The 23,163-nt window shown below is 37.8% G+C and overlaps 1 protein-coding gene across 3 annotated transcripts; it reads right to left on the minus strand.

The window, feature by feature from the left end:
* Positions 1–1,314: 1,314 nt before the first annotated feature.
* LOC113415285 (sodium/hydrogen exchanger 9B2-like) lies at positions 1,315–22,634 on the minus strand. 3 transcript variants are annotated; one of them, XM_087962916.1, is made up of 14 exons: positions 22,452–22,590; positions 22,249–22,349; positions 19,301–19,352; positions 18,764–18,866; positions 15,349–15,517; positions 13,796–13,966; positions 12,045–12,187; positions 8,668–8,795; positions 7,091–7,266; positions 6,276–6,382; positions 5,044–5,193; positions 4,088–4,196; positions 3,780–3,916; positions 1,315–1,638 (listed from the first exon to the last, which is right to left on the minus strand). In XM_087962916.1, the coding sequence occupies exons 4-14, from the start codon at positions 18,854–18,856 to the stop codon at positions 1,402–1,404; spliced, it is 1,620 nt and encodes a 539-aa protein (XP_087819042.1). In that variant the 5' UTR covers positions 18,857–18,866; positions 19,301–19,352; positions 22,249–22,349; positions 22,452–22,590; the 3' UTR covers positions 1,315–1,401. The 3 variants fall into 3 exon arrangements, with proteins under 3 accessions (XP_087819042.1, XP_087819041.1, XP_087819043.1); XM_087962915.1 differs by lacking the exon at positions 22,249–22,349 and having other exon boundaries at positions 22,452–22,634; XM_087962917.1 differs by lacking the exon at positions 22,452–22,590 and having other exon boundaries at positions 22,249–22,387.
* Between the last annotated feature and the right edge of the window lie 529 nt (positions 22,635–23,163).

The raw sequence follows: 23,163 nt of genomic DNA on the forward strand, positions 1-23,163 counted from the left end.
ATTTCCGCGCAAGGAAATCCTTGGAGGAGATCCTGAGCTCAGCCCCTACCCTCCGGGGACCCAGAGGGCTGAAATAGTTGCAGCCATCGCCTTCTTTCGCTTTTTCCTACCTTTGCCGAAGAGACAAAGGTAAGTACAATAAGTGGATATTGCAGCCACTTCAAACATTGTACTCCAAGGAGGCTCCTCAGTGATTTGTAGATCGAGTGGAGAAAAGTATCTAATGGGCCTGGGCAGTCCTGGGTCCTCTTCATGAATTATTTGGAGAATGAGAGGGATGCGTTTTAAATTTCTGGATGCTATGAAATGGTGCGGTGGGGTGGTGCATATTGACAGTGTTTCTCAACTTCAGGGGCTTAAAGATGCATGGACTTGCAACTGCCACACATCTGAAGTCCACACATCTTAAAAGTCTCTGAAGTGGAGAAACTTCTCTAGAAAATAAAATCCAAAATTATCTTGACAGGCTGGTGAAATGGGGAGGAAGCTACACCATAAAAATTAAGAGAGAGAAAAGTTACAGAGGTATTTATTTTGGAAACGCAATACATAGATTGATGCTTAATAACTACTTGTGAAAAAGATCTTGGAGTCAAAGAGCTGCGTCAGTACTAGCATATTTCCCAAATCATAAAGTATTGTTTATTTCACTGCGTCTTGGTCAGTTATCTCTAGTATTGTGGTATTCTGTCCGGTTCTACACAGCATACTAATTTTGAGAAATCAGAACCGATTCAGAGAAGGGGAGGAGAGAATGCACCCTGTGAAGCTTAACCTTGAGAAAAGTTGAGCTATGTAATAGAAATATATGAGAGGATGTCTTTGGAGATTCTCAGGCATCCAGATCATTGTTATCTCAAAGATGCTTTTTCAAAAGGCAACTAGACTGGGTTCTTTTTTCTTTGAAGAAGAAAATGTTTCCTTTTTTCATCCAAGAAACTTCATCAGTTGTGATGGCAGGGCGATGGAAGGATCTGTACTGACAGTTGAGACTGCATGGTGGGGGATGGATTAAGGCACATATGGATGTTTTTTCAATAAAACCATATTTTATTTTATAGTATTATTGTAAATTTTTTGTAGGCCACTTCAATATGTATATTCTGGGCAATGTAAAACAGTGCAGGACATAAAAAGGAGCATATAAAATATTAGTACTCTCCCCCCAGTTGTCAGAAACACTGAAGTCCACTTGAATTTATCCAGATCCTGGAGAATATGGGTCTCCCTTTTCTTGTCAAACTGGTGCTTCCTGCCATACCTATCTCTGCCTGTCATATCCACAGTGGGCCCCCATTACAACATTCCTTTCATAGGCCTTTAAACTTCTCTAAGTGTAGATACCATGATTCATAAGCAGTTTCAATTCAGGTGATCTTGTGGACAGCACTTCATATCTCCCTATGCTGGCCCATGTATTTCTATTCCTTCTCTTTCTTCATATGTATGACTTTCTTGGTTGGTATCAGAAGTCTTGTGGAGAAGTTTGGGCCCTGCCAGCCCAATTATTAGAGCTCCAATTGGAGCTGTGATTAAGATTGCCAGGAAAGCAATTGTCAAAACATCCATGCCATATTTCTCTAATTGTTTATCTTTCTGCTCCCGTGCTGTATCTAAGGCAACTGAACCAATTGCAGCCTGTCAAGAGAAAGGAAATAATAGATAACACAGCAAAAGAACATTTTAAAAATACAGCACAAAAGCTTGTTTCATCGAACACACTATACAGCAGCTAACTAGTGCATAAGAAGCCCTTCCTACTGTTGTTCCCCAGCAACTGATATTTAAGATGTGCTATCTAGTTTTCAGGTGATAGCACCTAGATAGACTAGCAACCATTAAAAGACCAATCCTCATTGAATTTGGATTGCCCCTTTCAAAAGCATCTAAATTGGTGTCCATCTAATGAAATGAAATTTATGACTTATTTTAAGCGATTCTCTACATTGAAATTCAATGTAGAAGAGGACTGCATTGTAAGTTACTGTTTTAATGGGATTAGCTCTTCCTTCATATAATATTTTCAAAATTTGATTTACTGTAATCAGTAAGTGTTTGAGTACTATACCTGATGAGAAGTATAGTAGCAAATCTTGCAACAAACTAAAAATCTATTTATAGTAAAGTAATGGTTTAGAATATGTAGTTTAGCTTGTAGCCTTACTAAGGCCCTTATTAACCACTGTTTATGTTTTTGAAGTTCAGCTGGATTGGACTTTCCTGCCTGAGGTTAAGATGCAGAATTGGAAATTTTGGGATACCAAGAAATAGTAGAGGATACTCTCTTTTCTCTCATTTATACATACAAGCAAAATTTGTTTGCAGTGACTAAATATTCATATTGACAACCCTGAAAACATCCTAGAGTTACAAAGAGCCTACACCTTAGGTTGACAATGATGAGGTTCACAGTCCAAAGTCAGCCTTGAACAGTTATAATATTAGACAAATAATTTCTTATTGCTTCTGGAAAATCTTATGTCTAAATAAGAAGATCTAGCTTTGTGATTCATCTCAACAGTGCTATGGTTTCATACATTTTTCTAGTGTAGATGGATCAGCTCACTAAATTTAGGAAAATGTTTATGATGTTGTAGTATAACTGTTGGATTAGTGCTATCAAAAATTGTGTTCCTAAGGAGAAACGTGATAATGGGTTGCAAATTCTGACTGTGATTGATTTAGCTTGCATTGAAATAAAGACAAAATGCTTGCAGCAACATCCCCATTTGCCGGCTATGGATTGAAGATGGGGAATTTTATTGGACAACAAAGTTTAGCTGTTCAGTAAAAAGGTGAATAATGAATGTAACAAAAAAGGAGAGGGAAAAGACCTGAACATAAATTGTTTCAATTCCTTCCCTCAAGATGGTGCTATAGGACATTGTATATCAAAACAACTAAACAGGGACAATATTTCCCCCTTGCTGAACACCTAATTCTCAGAGTCTAATGTTGATACTTACCCATGTAGTGTGACTGTACTATTATTTATCCTTATTATCTTCTTTACTTCCTCCCTTTTATTGGTATAATGATGATGATGCTTCCAGGTAGTCCACAACTTACAACAGTTTGTTTAATGACCGAAGTTACAACAGCACCGCAAAAAGTAACTTTGATTCACTTAACAACCATATTAATAACTTAACATCTGCAGCGATTCACTTAACAAATGTGGTAAAAAAAGAAGTAAAATGGGATGGGATTCTACTGGTTCGGCCCGGTTCTATAGAACCGGTAGCCCCAAAGAGCAGCTGATACCGAATCGGTTCGCTCAGAAAATCTTCTTTTCTTCGGTTGGGCCCACCCCCCACCCCCCCTTGGACTCTAGGCTGCCCTTTATTCCCTGCTAAAGCAGCCTTAGTTGCTTTCCGTAGCACAAGTGAGTGCCGCGCATCAGCAGGAGAAGGTTATTGCTTGCAGGAGAAGTTGATTTACAACTGCACATGCACGCACACAAAGCATGCGCTCACCGAACCAGTTGTTATGCCGGTAGGATCCCACCCCTGGGCAACACTCCCTTGACAAATGTTTCCCTTAGCTACATCAAGTTTGCTCTCAGGTTGTAAGTTAAGAACTACCTGTATTCTGTTGCTCTGCATATATACTGAGTGCTTCTATATTGGGATTCCTTATGTGGCTAATCACACTTGGGCAAATAAAGTATTCAACTTAACTCAACCCCATTTCATTCCATTCAACTTCTTGGAAGATTTGAGGTATTCAGTTAATTTTATTTCCAGAAGACAGAATTCTGCCATAAAAATGCAATATACCTGCACAGTAGCTTTGGGGATCCAAGCCAATGCAATAAATATTCTCTCTTTCAGCTCAAAACCAGCAAAACAGACCAATACAAAAGTGGCTGTAACTCGGGCTATCAATCCAACAGCCAGTATGGCAATGCAGAGTCCTGAAACAAAGAAATAGATTTAATTATTTCTGGTATTTAAAAAAAGAATCATCTCAACTTCAGTTTTTGAGAGGATTCTTTTTTTTAATACCAGAAATAATTTTCCTTCTGATTAGCTAATCCCTCCAAAGACAATAGGCATAAATGCCTACTTGTTAGTGGAAAACTTACCAACTGTTTGAGGATCAAGAGATGCAACAGATATTTCGGCGCCAATTAAACCAAAAAGAAAAGGTTGGAAAATCTCCCATGCAACCTTAATAATTTTTTCTACCTCTTTCTGCAAAAAAAGCAATGCATTTTTGTTGCACTGTACTGTACATTCATGCAGAAGATATATAACACAAACTTAATTATTTTCATATTATTAAATAACATTTTCAAAAAATTAAGTGATCCATTTATATGATTTGTGTTCTTGCTCTCATTTTAGGAAGAGTGATGCTATCATTATAAAGATGACATTGTATCTTTCAAATATTAAGATATTAAGGATTCTTCTAATAACTTAATAGGAGCTTTGAAATTATAAATATTCCTCCTTTTAGGAGGAATACCCTTACCACAAACACAATTTAAGGCGATACCATCCTTTAGTTATTTCTATAACTTTTTAATTACTTCTATAAGACGGTAGTTCTTTTCCAGGGTTCTCCTTTTTTCATTAAAACACTCTGTTCTCACCTAGTCCCATTCACTTTTATTCATAATACTCAATAGAGATGTATACTAGCTTCATATTTTTCCCCAGAACATTTGCTTTGATTGAATGGGGAGAAAAAATAAGCCACTAAGCTAAGAATCACTGTATACTGTGATGCAATATTAGCATCATTTCCTCCATTTTTTTTCAGAAACTGAATGTCACTGCTTATGAACTCAGGAGGATACATTTAGAGGAAGAAGATGGCAGACTCAAAGAAACCCTCAAATCTGTGGAAATATTTTTTTAAATAAGCATAAATCATAGGATGGGGAATCTCAAAATAGCCTACAAATAAATGGCTAAAATATGGAACCAAAGTTGAAACATTTTTTTACACTTTCAACTTGCCCATAATATCTCATAAACTCTCATATTTTGGAATCAAGATGACTTTCTAGTTACATGATAATTAAATACTCACTTTTTCTTCAGACCATGATAATCCAGCCAGAAATGCCAAAACAATTGTGCACAGTCCTCCAGATCCAGGGAAATTAAAATACATACTGCTAAAAATTGCAAACATTGATAAGCCTATAATAAAGAATGCTCTCTTCCATACCAGATGTGTCTAAGGAGAGAAATTGGAGAAAGCAAGATACATGATTCATAAAGGTCAATCCAAACTTGACAAGAAACTTCGAAGAGAATACAATATTTTGGAATTGTATGCCCATGTAAATTCTTGGCAAATTTTGTAAATGTTGCCTAGTATATAAAGTATATAAAGTTAAGTAGGGTAACCTCTGGATAGGGAAGTGGTTGGGAAAAAATTGTTGAATTAAAACAACAGTAAATCACTTTCATAATGCTACAAAGAAACTGTATAGGTCCTCAATTCAGTTCAAGAAATCTTTACCTTTTCTTTAAAATTAATATACTAGAAATCTTAAGTTGTACTTGCTTGAAAAAGAAATTGGAAAATTAATTTAAAACTCATACAGATATAGGCAGCCTTCAACATACGACCATAATTGAGTCTAAAATTGCCTCCAAAGCAAGACAGCTGTTAATGAATCATGCCCCATTTTATGACCTTTTTGCTATGGTTGTTAAGCGAATCACTACATTTGTTAAGTGAATCACACAGTCTTTAAGCAAATCTGGCTTCTCTCATTGATTTGGCTTGTCAGAACAGCAAATGATAATCCCAGAATCCTGGGATGCGGCAACCATCGTAAATATATGCCGGGTGCCAAGCATCCAAAGTTTCATCATATGTCCATGGGGATGCTGCAACAGTCGTAAGTTTGAAAACTGGTCATGTCACTTTTTTTCAGAGCCATTGTGTCTTTGAACAATCACTAAACGGATGGTTGCAAGTTGAAGACCTACCTACAGTATATAACATTTCTCTTCTATTCATTAAAGCAGCCCAATATTTTTCAGGTGTCTGAATCTGATAAAAGGCATCACTGTTTTAAAGAGTTAACTTTGTAGTGGGATTTTCTTCAAAAGTTTGAACAAAGATCAACAATGTCAATGAACAACGTAGTGATGTTGTGCTGGTATTTGCAACTCTGACAGATACTAATTATTATACCTATTATTCCAGCTAAAGTGTGACAGGGAGTTTGTTTTAAATGTGCTGTTTCTTCTCATGCTTCAACAAATACAAGACTGCTACATTTCAAATGGTTTTTTTCCCCTTACCTGATCCTTGCTTGGAAAGTAGCGAATAAAAAGGCCTAAAAGTCCACCTGCTGCTATACCCACTGCAACTTCTAATATACCCCGAAAGACATTTTGAAGGGTGGAACCTGTTTTAGCAAAGCAGAAAAAGAGGATTCCAATGGATTTTTGGATAGTCTCCACAGCTAGCATTTATAAGCATGGCTGGCATCTCCCTTATGTTAGCAGTGAGTGAGCGCCTACACGCACTCTTCATTTGCAAGAGCGGCAGGCATGCATGCATGGTGCTCACATAAGTGGAGCTGTGTGCATGTGCACGCTTATCCGCCGCTTGCATGAAACCGTTCCCCCCCCCCGGTCCGCAAAGCCAGAAAGTTTGGGGAACTCTGTCCTAGACAGTTCAGAGGACTCAAGTGTTACCAGAATGGCATGGTGTGTCACCTGTAACATGCTTATAATATGTTCACAATTACTGCATTATGCCTTTTAATGGCAATACCTGTCAATAAGAACTTGGTGACATAATTTGTAATACAAACCATTTCTTCTTCATTGAAAGTTTGATCTCTACTAGGTGGTGAAGTATATGTCACATAAGTGTATACAGAACAGATAGTAAGTAAATAGGTACATTAAGGTCTCAGGTTCATCCTGACCACAGGTACAACTTTCCAATTTTATTAATTGTACAGTGTCACAAATAAAGATTTTGGCATAAAATCAGCATGAAAAGGGTTTTTATTTATACAAAGGATATTACTTGTATAGGAGAAACTAGCATTATGACAAAGAAGACAGTAGCTTGGATGTGGCTTATCAATAGAATAGACAGATACCTGAAGCGAATGCTATCCCTAAGCATGTGTTGAAGCCTGTGATAGCCAGAATGTCGTCAAAACTTCCTGCAGCCATTAGTAAAGTTGGGACACCTTTGTCAACACCATATCCTCCTGCTTGTAAAACCAACATTGACGGGACTACAACTGCAGGAGACACAGCACCTAAGACAAATCTGAAGACATACACACAAGTTAACTTTTAGTTACATCAATTTGCAGTTATTTCTTATACTTTTCACAGTCAGAGTAAGATCTGCAATTTACAAGAGAAAGGGAAAACTGAAGAACTGTATTGTGAGTTGAAAAATCACAGTATAAAAGTACTAATTTTATTTATGAAAAATTATATGGCTACCCAACTCATCCCAGTGACTCCAGGTGGCTTACAAGGATAAATTTTAACAATACAAATGGCATTAATCCCTACCCTCCTGATGACAACAATTTTGAACCATTTGATGGGCTCCATGCCATTCTGGGTCCCTAGGCCTGTTGGCAGAATCATATGTTGAGGGCCTTGTGAAAAAGTGCCAAGGTGGGGGCCAATCTTATCTGTGCAAGGATGTTGAAAGCCCTTCTTGCTCCCATCAGATGGAGCTCCTTAGGAAGTATTCCTTGTCTCCCTGCTCTGGTGTATTGGGTAGATCTGATTGGCAAAATAACTTGATCCCAAGCCAGCACATTGACTTTGATATGGAACCAAATCGGCAGCCAATGCAGCTCCCGCAAGAGAAGTGACACACCTGCAATTGTAACCCTGCACAAAACCACCTGCTGCATTTTGAACCAAATAAAACTTCCAGCTACTTTTCAAGGGCAGCCTCGTGCAGAGACCATTGCAATACTCAAGATGGAAGGTGTTACTAAGAACCATTTTATGTTTAAGAATATAGGTTGATTCCTTGAAGCACACTGGATTGACATAATATAGTACTGTAGATCATAATTGTTTATTCTGGTTTAATGTATGAGCCCAACTATTGGAGTTTGTAAATAAAAGTAGTTGTTGATCATTTGTAATCTACCTTTGATTCAGGAGCTTAAGGTGCTATATATAACATTCCATTCTTCTATTTTCCCTGAGAAAAATAACACTGTGAAATAAATTGATCACCCACAGTGCTTTTGGGGCTGAGAAAGAACTAGAAGCTGAATCTTTCTGCTTCTAATCTAAGTGCTTCACCGTTAAACTACACGTTTGTGGTTCAGCATGTTATGTGAACCATCCAGTCATGGTTTATTAAGAAATTATTTTGTTAAAGATACGTCTTAGCAAGATGTTTTTAAAGACTTCTGAACAAGATTAAAATTTTCCTTTAAATTAAAGATGATTTAACCTATGTTTTCTCATCAAATATGCAACTTTGTAAATTCCAGATATATTTATAGAACAGAGTTTCAAATCCTACCCTAATCCTCTGTGGTGTGACAAGAACATATGTTTTACAGCATAATCGAACTAAATCAGATGTGACACTGGCACTGTACCCATGACTTCATGGAAGAGGAAAGACAGTTTTGGCCCAGAAAAGAAAAGAAAAAAATGCTATTTTTGAATTGGAAGAAGGGCTTACCCAAGCATAAATCCCCATTGCCATGGCAGGTGCATGAGAAAATGAGATATGACTGCCGCTGTACTTGCTTCTATTAGGCAGGGTCCCAAGCTTAATCTAAAGCAGACACCCTTTAGTTTTTTCAGAGCCTGCAAGATAAATGCATTTGCAAGTCAGTGGAATTGCTTTTTAAATGTTTTGAAGACCATAGAAGAAAACCCTATGAGATTTGCTCTATTTGGCAATGGCCCAGGACTTGCTTCAAGTGGTTTTATGAGACAGTTTTTCATTGTTCTGGTTATCTGAATAGCCTCCTAAGCACTATGTTTTAATGATTTTTTTTCTGCTGTGTATGTTTGTTGGTTATTTGTTACTTTTAATTATGTACACTGCAATGAGTCACATATCTAATGGAGGGCATATAAATTGAATTAGTAAGAAGTAATGCAGATAGAAAAAGGGTGCATCTAAGTTCCCTGTTGGCCAACCTGTGTTAAGGTAGTGTGATCAATATGTTACATTTTATTTTATTTATTATTTTATTTTATTATTATTTTATGCCTTGGAGTCACTCTTGATCTCTGGAGATTCTGTGGACAAATCCCTGAGGTTTTCTTGGCAAGATTTCAGAAGTGGTTTGCCATTGTTTCCTTCTTGGGGGTATGAAGGAAGCAAAAGAAGGAAGTAAAAAAAGCAAAACTAGAACAGTTTTTATCGTGATGCCTTAACCACTGCATCAAACTGGCTCTGCAAAATGATGGGGATGCCATAAAAAATCTGAGTATCTACTAGATGGCAACAAATAAACACAGGGATCCCAACTGGCTTTTTACCACCTGTAAAAAGCCCCATGTAGTAAGCATGCTGCTTTAGAAAGGGTGGTAGGACTGAGGATTTTCTCTTATGTAATGAATTTACAGTGGTTTTGCTGGTGCAAAAAACAGGAACAGGTAAACTGTAGCACTCCAGACCTTAGCTGAATTACAGTTTCCAGCTTTCTTCACCATTGCAGATGCTGGCTCAGGCTGCTAAGAACTATAATATGGCAACATTTAACATATCACAGGTTTAATGTATTTGCATAAAGGATTAAGTCTAATCTGACACATGTTATTAATTTTATATAACAAAGTAAAAAAAAAAATCCGCAAAAAGGAGCCCAGTATTTTACATCTATTCTAGTTCCAACCTTTTTGGCCAGAAGCCAGAAAAGAAAAGTTCACTACAGATTAATTAGCCTAGATGACATGAGGAACTTAGATTGAGATACATTAATTGTAAATTTGATTACAGGTTATGATTAAGGCCTCTACATGGTCCAGATTCAGATAATATACTACATGAGTGACATAATATATTGTACAAACACAGCCTTAGCATCATGGCAATACTGAACCTTAAAAAAGCTTAGGTATGCTCCAGAGGTGGTATTTTTCAGGAGGTTCTGACCAGTTCTGGAGAACTGGTAGTGGAAATTTTGAGTAGTTTGGAGAACTGGCAAATACAACCTCTGAGTGGAGATTTTACAGTATCCTTTTACAGTATCCCTGCCACGCCCACCAAGCCATGCCCACAGAACTGGTAGTAAAAAAATTTGAATCCCACCACTGGTACGCTCCTATCAATTTGCATGACTAACAGATGGCGTTTCGAAGAATATGCTAGAGCTTTAGATCCACTACATTGCTAAAGTTCTAAAATAGATTAGTCTTATCACTAACTGAAGGAAGTCAATTTTAATTTACAAATTTATGAAACTGAGCTATGAGCTAAATATAGTGGAGTTATATGTAGTGTTATGAGCTAATATAGTAAAAGTTGCCACAGTTCAGGATTTAGATAATGTCAGCTAATCTCAGTGAAAAGCAGAAGTTTCTGATTTTTTACAATTACCCAGGAAAAGAAGAAAGGGTAGGAATATCTAATCATTAAACTAATTATGCCTCATTACTATAAATCATAGTTTGTGTTACCTCTGAATGAAATTAAAAATTTCTAGGTGAATAGGGATCAGAAGCAGACTAAATTCAGTTAAAGGCAAAACTGATCATAACCCTGAAGATCAAGTACATATGACCAAACTAAGTTTCACATTGATATTTCTTGCTGACCTCAGAAAGTAAGTAATGTTGGACAAATTCCAGAACAAAACAAAATGAAGCTTTTTTTAAAAAAAAAAACCAAATACCACAAACATAGGCTACTCTATCAGAAGAGGATAATAGCAATCTGTTGCCAAGAAAACCACATGGATGTGTCAGATGTCAAGATCTACCGAAAGGAAACTTAATTTTGTTTTCTTTACAAAGTTTTTCCAAAACCTCACATTCTAGGTCAAAATCCCCAAATATCTTTTATAAGAGAAACAGTTCACTTGCACTTAAGGATAATATCCCTGCTCTACTAGGGGCATATAGTTCATTTTTTACCCAGTGATAAACAGGATCAGGAGTGAAATAGTGTTCTTTCGCATGTCCTGGGACTACATATACTGGCTGGGAATCCTGGAAATTATGCCCAACTCCTCAGGAAAAAACTTGATGGGGAATGTTGAAACATTTAAGTTCTCCTTGTAGTTAAATGTTCATCTCCATAAAATATTTCTTCCACATTTTTTAAAAAAGGCAGATGTCACAAAGAAAGTTTGGTTGGAAGGAGCATTTGGTCTTGCACTAGAGCAGGGATGTCAAATTCACACTGTCACAGTGGCGTCACATGACATATTGAGACTTTCCCCCCCTTCGCTAAACCAGGCGTGGGTGTGGCCAGTGTGTGATGCATCTGGCCCACATGCCGCGAGCTTGACAGCCATACATTAGAGGGAAAATGGTTCCAAACTAATCTGAGATGAGGACAGGGGCCACACATTGTATGAATTAGTTAAATTAGTTAAATCACCATATCTGACATATAAACCTAATTGGTAGAGTTGCAAATTATGATTTATGATTATCTGAATGTGTGGATTTGGTAGCCAAAACGTGTGTGAATTTTTGGTAGAATTGGAGTTGCATTGGGTAAGGAAACAAGGCAAAGAGGGTGGAGCCTTATCAAATATATATAAGAGAACCTAGGACATTCCAGTATTGGGGGGGAGTGGTGGTCTAAGGAGAGAGGGAGTGTTTTGTTTCTTAAAACAATTTTAAGCCAATTTTAGAGCTGGCACCACTAGTTTCATTGGGAACCAAGCCAGTGGGTGATTATGTTACAAGAGGACTACAGAGATTTTGAAAAATGCAATTTAGGAACATTCTATGCCTTCATCTATTTTGCAGCTCGAGCTACTTTTGTTTCTCAATAAGCCAGGGTTAACAAAATTGTGACCTAGAAATACATGAATCAGAGTTTAATCACACCTGGCTATGCATTTGTTAAGCAAGAACCATTTGATACTCCACCTTTGGATCAAGGCCAAGGCCAGCCCGGGCCAAAATGATTGCGAGAGCAATACTTCTTAGTGTGGCTCCCCATTTCACATTGATCAGGACTATGTCAGTGATCACTGGGATGTTTCTTAGAAGAAATCCAACAAGCAACATTCCTAAACAGAAGGCAAAAGGTGCATATTATTGATTGACACAACTGGCAGCTACAAAGTCTGAAACATTTGCTATGAGGTCCAGGACCTTCAAAGATGTTTTCCTTCTCTGTACACTACTTGAACCAAGCATTTAAAAAGGCAACAGCTGTCCTGTGATCATGAAGTCAAAGAATCATATTCCTGCAATCTTATAAAGAGTCCCATTTCCTGATCTCTGAACGCCACAGAAAATGTTTTCCTCCTGAATAAATATGTACAAATTTGTATTCCACTATTTTTTAAATAAATTTAACAATTCTATAGAGCTAATTAGATGAAAAGATACTGAGCATGTTAAACCAAGTTTGTTTGATTTATACAATATGCTATACAAATGGTTTGTACTGCATATTATGTAGAACCAGCCATGGGGTTTTATTAAATAGCAGTATATACAGCATGGTTAAATAAGCTATTATTTAGCATGATGCGGGACTTCATCCACATTCTGAGAGGAAACAAATGTGCTAAGTCTAGTCATGATAAGCCAAAATATGGTAGTATTATTCGAAAACTATAGTTAGCAGCATGGATTTGCATGTTGTGTGAACATACATTTCTTTGATGATTAGAGCCTAATCATCAAAAACTATAAATCAATCATACATAGAGTTGTAATATCAAACTTTTTAAGCTGCTATCACAGGATGAACTGAACAATATGACTGCATTCACACAACAATCTAAACTAGAATACTACACTGCCCACTAAGCTGACTTTGGGGTTTTTGTTTTGAATTGTTTTTTGTGTATGTCTAATTTAGCTTCATATGCAAACCTACCTCTTAGTTTAGCTTATGGGTCAATATTTTGTGTGAACCCTTAATAACTGGGTTAGGGTTAAAACACCAAATGGGACTTAAGGGAATTTGAAAAGTAAAGTACTTACTGCATTGACCCATCCCTGGGCCCAAAACATAGTAAATTCAGAATAAAGGAATTGTGTTTTTTTTTAAAAAGCTAATTAATTTAAATAATCTGCAGGCTGCACACCCATGATGGATCCCTAGAAACTTGTTAGTGAAACAAATACAAATTGAGGCTGTAAACTGAAAAAAATATTAGTTGATAATTTACTTTTAAAGGGGATGATCAATTCATTTTTCAAACTATTTAAAGATCAAGATGAATACTTATTTGAGAAATAGAAACATTTTTGTAAACTGAGCTGTTGCTTTTTAATTTGTACCACTAAGACTTACCATTTTAAAGTCCATTTATAACTATTTATTTTAAGATTCCCTGTTATAGGAGTTATTCCAATTAATTTCATCTCAAAACACAAAATCAAATAGCAATCCAAATCCACTCAGAGTCACTACCCATTCCTTTCCATGGTAAGATGGGCAGCATACAAATTTAATGAATACATAAAAAAATAAATAAAAACAAGTCGACTTAAGTAACTTTCTCAGTAATTAAAATATATTCACCAAGTAATATTGCGTTTTCCAATCAATTGTATCTTAATGATATAAATTTGTATTATATAGCAATTTCACAATGGATTCTTTATTTCAATAACCAATCTAAATGTGAAAAGATACAGCCTATCAAAAACATACTTACCCAAAAGAGGAGGGAGAGGAGGCAGACCAGGAAATTTAATTAAGCCCATAATTTTACCACCAATTACAGCAAAAAGATAGAGGAATAAAAATCCAAAGAGGCTTCCACCAGGAAGACTTTCGTGGGTTGTAATAGACCAGATCACAGCCCAGATCAATGCTACTGCTACCACTGGAAGAAGAAAAAAGTGTAAAATATGTAAGCATATTGAAAATATTGCCCAGAATTTATTGACACATTTATATTAATGTATGAAGGATTATTATTTATTTTTAAGTATTCATTGCTAAATTGCATCTTGATTGTGACTTAAAAACAAAAAATTGGAAAAAGCAAACCTGTGCTTCGAAGAACAGTATCTTCCCATTTGTGGCTATAAATCTGCACAATCCTTTCTTACCAATTAGACATGCCACAAAATGCAAACAAATGATGGAAAATGGAGCATAGACTACTGTAACTTTTATCAAACTGTAATTTTCAAAGTGGCAGACTGAATGTATGAGAAGTAATTGTGTTAATCATCCCCCATTTCTTGGAATATTATCTTCATCATAAAATTAAAATATCAAATATGGCCCTTGGTCAGAGGCATCCATGGAAAGGGAATCAAAAGATCATGTCACCATGTGACACATAAAAAGAGAAGGCAGGGCTTTGTGGGTGAAAATGTCATTTTTATTTTTTAAAACACCACCATAACACCCTTGCCTTGGCCTAAAATACATTGTGCATAACTACCCAAGGAAATGAATCAGAATTTGTAATATAGAATATTGGGGAAAGGTGGTGGTGACTGATATACTTACTGAATATATTAAAGGGGTCTAAAGGCTGAAATGTACACAAGGGGTATGGAACAATAATGTGAAATAAGAGGTATGAATTTGCAAGCTTTGCTTTGGGAAAGGTTAACAATTAATCCCAACTTTCACCCCCTTGTTTTAATACTATAATATTGTGCTGATTTTAGAGTTCCCAGAATCAATATATTGTAATACTCTGTCCTCAAATTGCAAGAATATATGCTGTTGATTTTTATCAGTCAGATTAGCAACCTTTGCAGAATAGTTGGACAGAGGCAGGGAGCTGCAAAAATGGAACTCCAAGACTATTTGATTCAGTAGCCTAAATAACCCCTTCTACTCTGTGGAACAGAACGAGACTGAAGAGAGTCCAACTTGTTAGGGACTATTTTCATCGCCCAAGGGAACCAGCATTGTGATCAATCAATACTTTCCTATTGGGTAGAATTTACAATTTCACTAGTCACTCATTAACCTATGAGTAAGTCAGACAGCTAATTGGAAGATAAGGCTGACAAGAAATGGGTGTGGAAGAAAGGAACTGGAATGATATATTCCATTACTCCTATACTTTTCTGCATGCACCACCCAGCATGAATTGTAAGAAGTCTGAAGGGCAAGTCACAGTTTCTTCAGAGCAATTTTCCCATGTTGACATATTCTAGAACAGATTAAAATATAATACATCAAATAAATATTCTCTACAGAAAACAGGGGCTTTTTTCTTTGTTCTTTCCCCCCCCTCACCGTTTGTTGCTATTTTAGCAAGGATGCCTTGAGGAGGACAAACACATATTTGTCTCCCTGAAGTTTTAACTTGAGCTAGAGGTCCCTGAGCATGTTCCTCGCATCTGTTCAATGGAGCTGTTTCTTTTGTTTGTACAATGCCACTGTTGACTCCGGAATCCAAAACATCCTGAGTAGAAATCAAGAAATAATATTAGTGACAACCATCTAAGTCCTAATTTTTTTTCAATTTTCAAAAATTAATGAACTCAGTGAGATTTAATTCTAAGTAAAATTTTGTCTGATGGCTATCAGTCTGGAGAAAATTCTTCTATCCATAAATTCTAATAATGGCACCAAATTGAGTAAGAGTAGCTTGAAACAGTTGAATTATATCCAGACAAGAACAGCGGTTGATCAATATGCTTGTTTATGAAATCTGAAGGTCCTTTATGATTTTAGTTCTAAATGAATTATTTTTAGATACATTTGTCTGACTTTTATGCTCACTTCTGGTCTATTTGCAGATGATACAACAGTGATTGGTCTCATTTGAGACAACGACGAATCCGCATACAGACAGGAGGATGTACAACTTGCCTTGTTGGTGTAACCGTAAAATCTGGAACTGAACACACTCAAAACTGTAGAAATCATGGTAGACTTTAGAAACCTTCCCCTTACAATACTAGACAACACAGTATCAACAGTAGAGACCTTCAGGTTGCTAGGTTCTATCATATCATAAGACCTAAAATGGACACCTAACATCAAAAACGTCATCAAAAAAGCACAACAAAGAATGTTCTTTCTGTGCCAACTCAGAAAGCTCAAACTGCCCAAGGAGCTGCTAATACAGTTCTACAGAGGAATTACTGAGTCTATCATCTGCACCTCTATAACTGTCTGGTTTGGTTCTGCAACACAACAAGACAGACACAGACTTCAGAGAGTAATTAGGACTGTAGAAAATAACAATTACTATCAACCTGCCTTCAATCGTGGACCTGTATACTGCACGAGTCAAAAAGAGAGCTATGAAAATATTTACAGACCCCTCACATCCCGGACATAAACTGTTTCAATTCCTACCCTCAAAATGACGCTATAGAGTGCTGCAAGACTTTGCAAGCATTATGCGTAATGCCCATACAATAGATAAAATAAGATGTACTCCCATTTCTTTGGAGAGTGATAGGTAGGACAAAGAAGTTTTGTGGTTTATAACTGCAGAGTTTGTCTTGATACAATTTACTCCTGCTTAAAAACATGGAGCAGCTTTGAGTTTATCACTAATCAGTTTCACAGCTAGCTTTAGGAAATACAGTGTTATTGTTGTACTATTATTGATGGAAGTTTAACATGATCATTCCCCCCCTCCATTCAAGTTAGAGGTAGGTAACCCACAGGCTGTGAATTTCCCAACTTCAGGAGGGGTACACAATTCAGGAGCCTGGCAGCTGGCTCCTGCTTACGTATAATGATTGCAAAGTCTTGCAGTCACATATTGTAATTTGCAACCTTCTCAGGAAGCTTCTGACAAAAGTCAATTGGGGAAGCTTAACAACCACTTGATTCATTTAACAATCATGTCAGTTGCTTAAATGTGTGATTTGCTTAATGATGGTGGTAAAATGACCACATCACTTAGCAACTAAAATTCCAGTAGCAATTGTGGTTGTAAGTTGAGGACTATGTGTATGAAACTGCTACAATAGCAATAGCACTTAGACTTATATACCATCCACAGTGCTTTACAGCATTCTCTTAAGTGGTTTATGGAGTCAGCCTATTGCCCCCAACAATCCGGGTCCACATTTTACTGACCTCGGAAGGATGGAAGGCTGAGTCAACCTTGAACCTGGTGAGATTCAAACTGCCAAACTGCTGGCAGTTAGTGGAATTAGCCTGCAGTAGTGCAATCTAACCACTGTACCACCACAGCTCATAGTGCATATATATTATCCCTGTGCACCTCATTACTCAAAATCATTACCTAGTCTGGCCTGGTAGTGAGACTTATGGGAATACCAGGCAGACTGGGAAGTTGAAAAAACATCCTGGAAAATGTCAATGTTTGATCATGAGAACCATCTAGCCAACATTCCATCTCAGGAACAATTCATAAGAAGCATCTAACAAGTAAGCATCCCACAGATAGAGTACCAAGTTTCTTCTCCTACTGTCAACTCCATGAATCTAGAATGTTAACAGGCAGCAGCCAATAATTAAAGCTGTTTTTAAAGACTTGTAAACTAGCAGCCAATATGTCCTGAAGCAGCACATTCTAAAAGTTGATTATACATAGTATGGAAAAGCATCAATTTTAAATCTGCTAGCACTTTCATAAAACAGTTTCTAGTCTAGTATTATGGGATATGGAGAACTTCTTATCACTGTGCACACCTTCATGCATCTTAGTCATATCTTCTTGTGTCATTTCTCCCGGCTATACAGTCCCAATCACTGCATCCTATTCTCGTTCAAACCCCTTATCTTCTAGTTTACCCTTTCCCCACCTTCCCAGCAATATAGTACTCCTCTTGAGATATGGTGACTAGAATATTGTACTGTACACAGTATTCTAGATGTAACAACTCCATAGTTTTATGTGAGGCCACTAATATCAGAACCAGTTTACAGTCAATCTTTTCTAATGATCCAAAGCATAAAATTCACCTCCTTTAAAAATGCTGCATATTTCTTTACCCTTCTCAAAAAACTATACAGAAGTGTCCATTAAATCGCAGAGGTCAAGCTCAACTCCTCTTTTCTGCGCAAAATTAATAGAACAACGGTCCATTGGATTGGTCACTGTAGAGTAAATTGGATGCGGAGTTTAGTGGTTTAGAGCAGGGGTCCCCAACCACCGGTCCGCGGAACAAGTCCTACCGGGCCGCTGGCTTGCTGGGCGGCGCCATCTTTTTGATGAAAAGTGCTTCCGGTGAGCTTTTCCGGGTAGAAAGCTCACCGGAAGCACTTTTTCATCAAAAAAATGGCGGCGCAGCGCTTCTGGTGAGCTTTTCCGGAGAAAGCCATTTCTACCGGAAAAGCTCACCGAGCGCTGCCGCCATCTTTGATGAAAAGTGCTTCCGGTGAGGTCACCGGAAGCACTTTTTCATCAAAAAGATGGCGGCGCCCAGCTGATGCCGGTACCGGGCTGCGGCGCCCAGCTGATGCCGGTACCGGGCGCGGCATAATAAAGGTTGGGGATCACTGGTTTAGAGAACTACAGCTCCACTTAGCATAATCAGTAGTGAGCGGTGGTGGGAGTTGTAGTTCAGAATTTTCTGCAATAGCTCCATATTTTAGAATGTTCCACTGGATTTCAAGGGAGATTCACCAGATTGGGGAAGACTGTTATGGATATATGAAAGTAACCAAATCACAAACTTAACTATAAAATAACAACAATAACAACAGCAATAACAAATACCTGAGTTGCTGCATGCATGGGAATTACATTATTGCTAGCATTTTCAGATAGCGTTGTGGGTTTCCAACTCCCTGACACTGGGTCTTCTGTCATTTTGATCAACCTAATTAAAAAGCAAAAAAAAGAAAAAGAAAAAGAAAAGCAAAAAATATAGCATCTAGTTTAAAAAAGATAGCATTGCCAGTAATGAATTAGCATTCATAGACACATGATCATCATTACAACATCCAGTGAGGGCCTACATATGTGATGTGATCAACATAAATCAAAAGACTATTTTAAATTGATATGATCCCCTCAAATAATACTTTTAAATGGATTCTGATATGGAATTCATCTAAGCACTTTTTCTTTCTCTCCCTCTTTCTCACATTCCTTATACTCATATATATGCACGTGTACATTGGTCCTCAGAATATTCTCTTCCAGGTTTTCTATAACTCCCCACCATGTGCAGAGATAACTCAAATTATTTTGAACCACTGGTTGGGGAAATACATGGCTGAGGATGCAAAGATTGTGAGCATTTGCTCTTACCTTGGGTAGACGTCTATCAAAACTCTTCCTAAGGCCAATTCTAAAGGTTAACCTGTTGATGAGAGTAGATGAGGATTATTTCAATTGAGTTGATATATTTTGCTGGGGTTACTTCTGGGTCAGCTTATCCTGAATCACTAGTCACATGAACACATTCTTGATGAAGATGCTAGAATTGGGTGCAAAAATGTGATACAGTCACAAGCACAATGACTGTCTAATGAATATATCCATATGATCAAGCTGACTAACACCAATTTGTTCATGAACTCTGGAAAATGTTCAGAATAGATTTATTCTATCTGATTAAAATAATGTTTCATCCTTTCCATATATGAGAGTGTGACTCCCAAAGTACAATTATGTACATCTACAACTTGAAACTCAATTACTTTCATTAGCAGTTTCTTTACCAGTTCTGATTTAAAAAAAATAGTACAAAGAAGTTTTTTTCAAATGCAGTTTAACTACTAAAATTATTGCCACATTTACTAATACTTGGTAGAAGCAATGATCTGTCTAAGCCTAGACTTGTTCTTTTTATTTGTACATTGGGGAAAAAATCTTTTCATGTCATCATAAAGAACAAGGTGGTTTTGTTAGTTGGACTGATAATGAAGTTTGCTTTACCCGGTCAAGTGCTGAAACAGGTATAAAAGCACACAATCGAGTGAGCATTAGTGGCTATTCTGCTTTGTGTAGTATGCAAAAATCAAAGGAACATTTCCTATTCGGTGCTCATGTCAGGGAGAAATGTCTAAACCTAATTTCCTGAGAGCATGCCTGTTTGATACATAGTTGTACTAATTACAGCTAATGTAAAATATAGTATATGAGTTTCTAAAAACAATAATAATAAAAGACAGATGGTTCAGTTTTTGCTATTCGTGTAACAGGCATGGCAAACAAAGCTAAACTCCAAAGCTGATTCACATGGAGAGGATGCTGCAGAGGTGACATCCAACAGCAGAATGGAATCTAACTATGTAGTGGATTGGAGAGTTGGCTTGTGGTATTAAATAATCCCAGAAAGACCTGCCAGCTAAAATCTACTTCTGGTGATATTTCTGTTATCAGGTAAGGTTTAGAACGAAGTATCTTCAACTCACAGAACTTTGAACCTTTGCTTAATTGTGTCTTAACATGGTGCAGTTGCTTAAAATTGTGTAACATAGAGATTAAAAAAAAGCCCCTCCAAGAATGAAGAAGTGGATTACATTTTGCAAATATTAGTTGGGAGAAGACAGGATCCAACAAAGGAGAATATTTGTAGCTTAGGGTTGAAATGAGAGGTCCTTGGTGCTCTCTGAGCTTGCTTGCAGGTAACATCATGATGATATGTCTGCAAGAAAACAAGCAGGCTCAGAGAGCACCAAGGACCCCTCAAGACAGGAACACTTACCATTATGGATTAACTAAGAACAAATTATATTTTAATGGTATACACACACGTATACAATACATACAAAGAGAGTATATACCATGGGTGTCAAACTTGCCGCATCACGTTGCCATCGCGTGGCATTTCGTGACGTTTTTCCTTTTCACGGAGTTAGGGTGAGCGTGGCCTGTGTGTGACACATCTGGCCCGCTACCCATCAGTTTGACACCCCTAGTATACACAATATTTAATTTTAAAAGGTGCACCTATCTTTGTAACTTTTTTTTTTTGACTCACCTGGGGATCCTCTATTGATGCCAAAATAATAATGAAAATCTGAATCAGTCTCCTTCATGGACAGAGTTATTCTAGTTGTAGGAAAATCAGGATCAGATATACAATATTTTTCTAGCATTGTGAATTATACCGATTGTCTGGGTACATGTGTACCTGTATGTGTTTAACTGTAACTGTATGTGTTTAACTGTAACTGTATGTGTATGTTAACATTTTGGAATTCCTAGCCATGATGCCAAAATGTATTATGTCACAGTGCAAGCTGCGGCCACAAGTGTGGATGTTATTTGTGTTGATCAATTCCTGTAATTTTTTTTTTGTTTTTTTGCTATTTGCCTGTTTTGGCCCACCTTCTCTTTTCTCCTTCCCATGTAGACATCTATGCAAGAAATAGAGTTTAGTGCTTAGCTCCTCATTTGAATTCAAAATTAAATTAAATTAAAATTAAATTAAATCACATTTAGAAAGGGAGCTTGACACGCTCCCTATCAGCACTGGCATAACATTAAATGCTCTTGAACACAAATCACTTCTAGGAAACAGTGTAAAAATCATCCACCTTCATTTAATTTGTCATTAGGTGCATCTAATTAAGACCTATAGGAATGGGCTAGACTAGAGAGTACCTACTAGAAGTTTCTTATTTTCCTTCAGTCTATATTCATTTGTATCAATGCTATTCCTAATATACTTCAAAGCTCCTTTTCTAAAGCGAGACTTGACACTTTATTAGTGTCAAGACACAGAAACAAAAGTTTATAATTAAAAATATTAACCAGATCACAACTAGCAAGCTTTTAGTGAATAAATGATGCCCAGCAGAGCAGAAGAGAGACTGATTCTTCTGGACAAGTTAAGACAAGAAATATATAAGAGCTAGCAAGTTATGATCCTTGACCTACAACCATTCGTATTAACCTTACAATGGCACTGAAAAAAGTGACTTATGACCGTTTTTCACACTTACAACCATTGCAGCATCCCCATGCTCATGTGATCAATATCTGGTCTCTTGGCAACTGGTTCATACTTATGACGGTTGCCATGTCCCAGGTCATGTGATCATCTTTTGCGCCCTTCTGACAAGCAAAGTCAATGGGGAAGCCAAATTCACTGAGCCAGCATGTTACTAAACTAACTTAACAACTGCAGTGATTCACTTAATAGCTGTGGCAAGAAAGGTTGTAAAATGGGGCAAAACTCCCTTAACAATTGTGTCGCTTAGCAACAGAAATTTGGGGCTCAATTGAGGTCGTAAATCGAGGTCTACCTGTAATCTACACTCTCTTAAAATCTTCCAACTCGTGGGGTGGGCACGAAGAGTGAGCACGGGTGAGTCACGTCTCCAACACCTTGCTCTCCATCTCGGTGCTATATAGATCGATTCACGAGCAAGGATGGAAACAGCGGTAAGTAAGTAGTTCAGGGATGCACCGATCAGGATAGCAAAAAAGCTCTGAGATTAAAACCCACCTAGTCCAAAGCAGTTCCCGGAGAGCGGCTGATCCCTTGCAAGAAGCCTTCAGAGATTACAACGGAGGCGGAGGCTGATCCCCTGGCTATCCGCCTTTGTCAAGAGTAGATGAACCGTCCCGATTGTCAACCCATTCAACCCGGGCGGGTGAAAGAAAGCAGCCGCTGGTGGCAGCGTTGACTGCTTGGCGCCGCTGCCTCCTAGCTAACCCTTCGCCTGGTTCCGCGGTCAAGCTGCCGATATTAATAACGCTCCCCTCCCTTCTGTGTGGCAACGGGAGGAGGAGCGGCTGGGAAGAGCCTCTCTGCTGGCGAGGAAAAGATTAGCTGTACGAGCCATCGCGGCAGCCAGCGCCAAGAGGGAGATTTTCCACACACACCCCTCACCCGGGTTGAAGGAGATCCGCTTCTGTTTTCCAAAACCCGCCGATCCTCTCGGAGGACCGTGTCGTTTTAGACCACATGGTTTCGGGGGCGCCAGCCAGCGTGTTGCTACCCCGGGGTTGAGAGGGGGTGGGGGGAAGACATTATTGTACGCGGGACGATCAAAAACGGATGAGGAAAAAACGTAACGATAATAGCCACATGGCGTTCTCGACCAGGCTTGCACAACGTGGTTTGTGGCCCAAGCCACCCTCGCTGCGTTGGCAAATGGTAATCATACAGTACACGGGTGTTGATAAACCGCCGTAGCCACGATCCAGGCCAAAAT

The sequence above is a fragment of the Notechis scutatus genome, chromosome 4 (assembly GCF_049901735.1).
Source record: "Notechis scutatus isolate UNSWTSFEM ecotype Mainland chromosome 4, rNotScu1.2, whole genome shotgun sequence".
Lineage (NCBI taxonomy): Eukaryota > Metazoa > Chordata > Lepidosauria > Squamata > Elapidae > Notechis > Notechis scutatus.

Bases quoted from the DNA above. Each gene is read 5' to 3' on its own strand.
- LOC113415285 (XM_087962915.1), bottom strand. From the start codon at position 18,856: ATGACAGAAGACCCAGTGTCAGGGAGTTGGAAACCCACAACGCTATCT. The intron at 7,267-8,667 runs GTAAGCCCTTCT...GTATGTCTTCAG, and splicing joins CAATGGGGATTTATGCTTGG to ATTTGTCTTAGGTGCTGTGT. The intron at 4,197-5,043 runs GTGAGTATTTAA...CTTTTTTTGCAG, and splicing joins TATCATGGTCTGAAGAAAAA to AAAGAGGTAGAAAAAATTAT.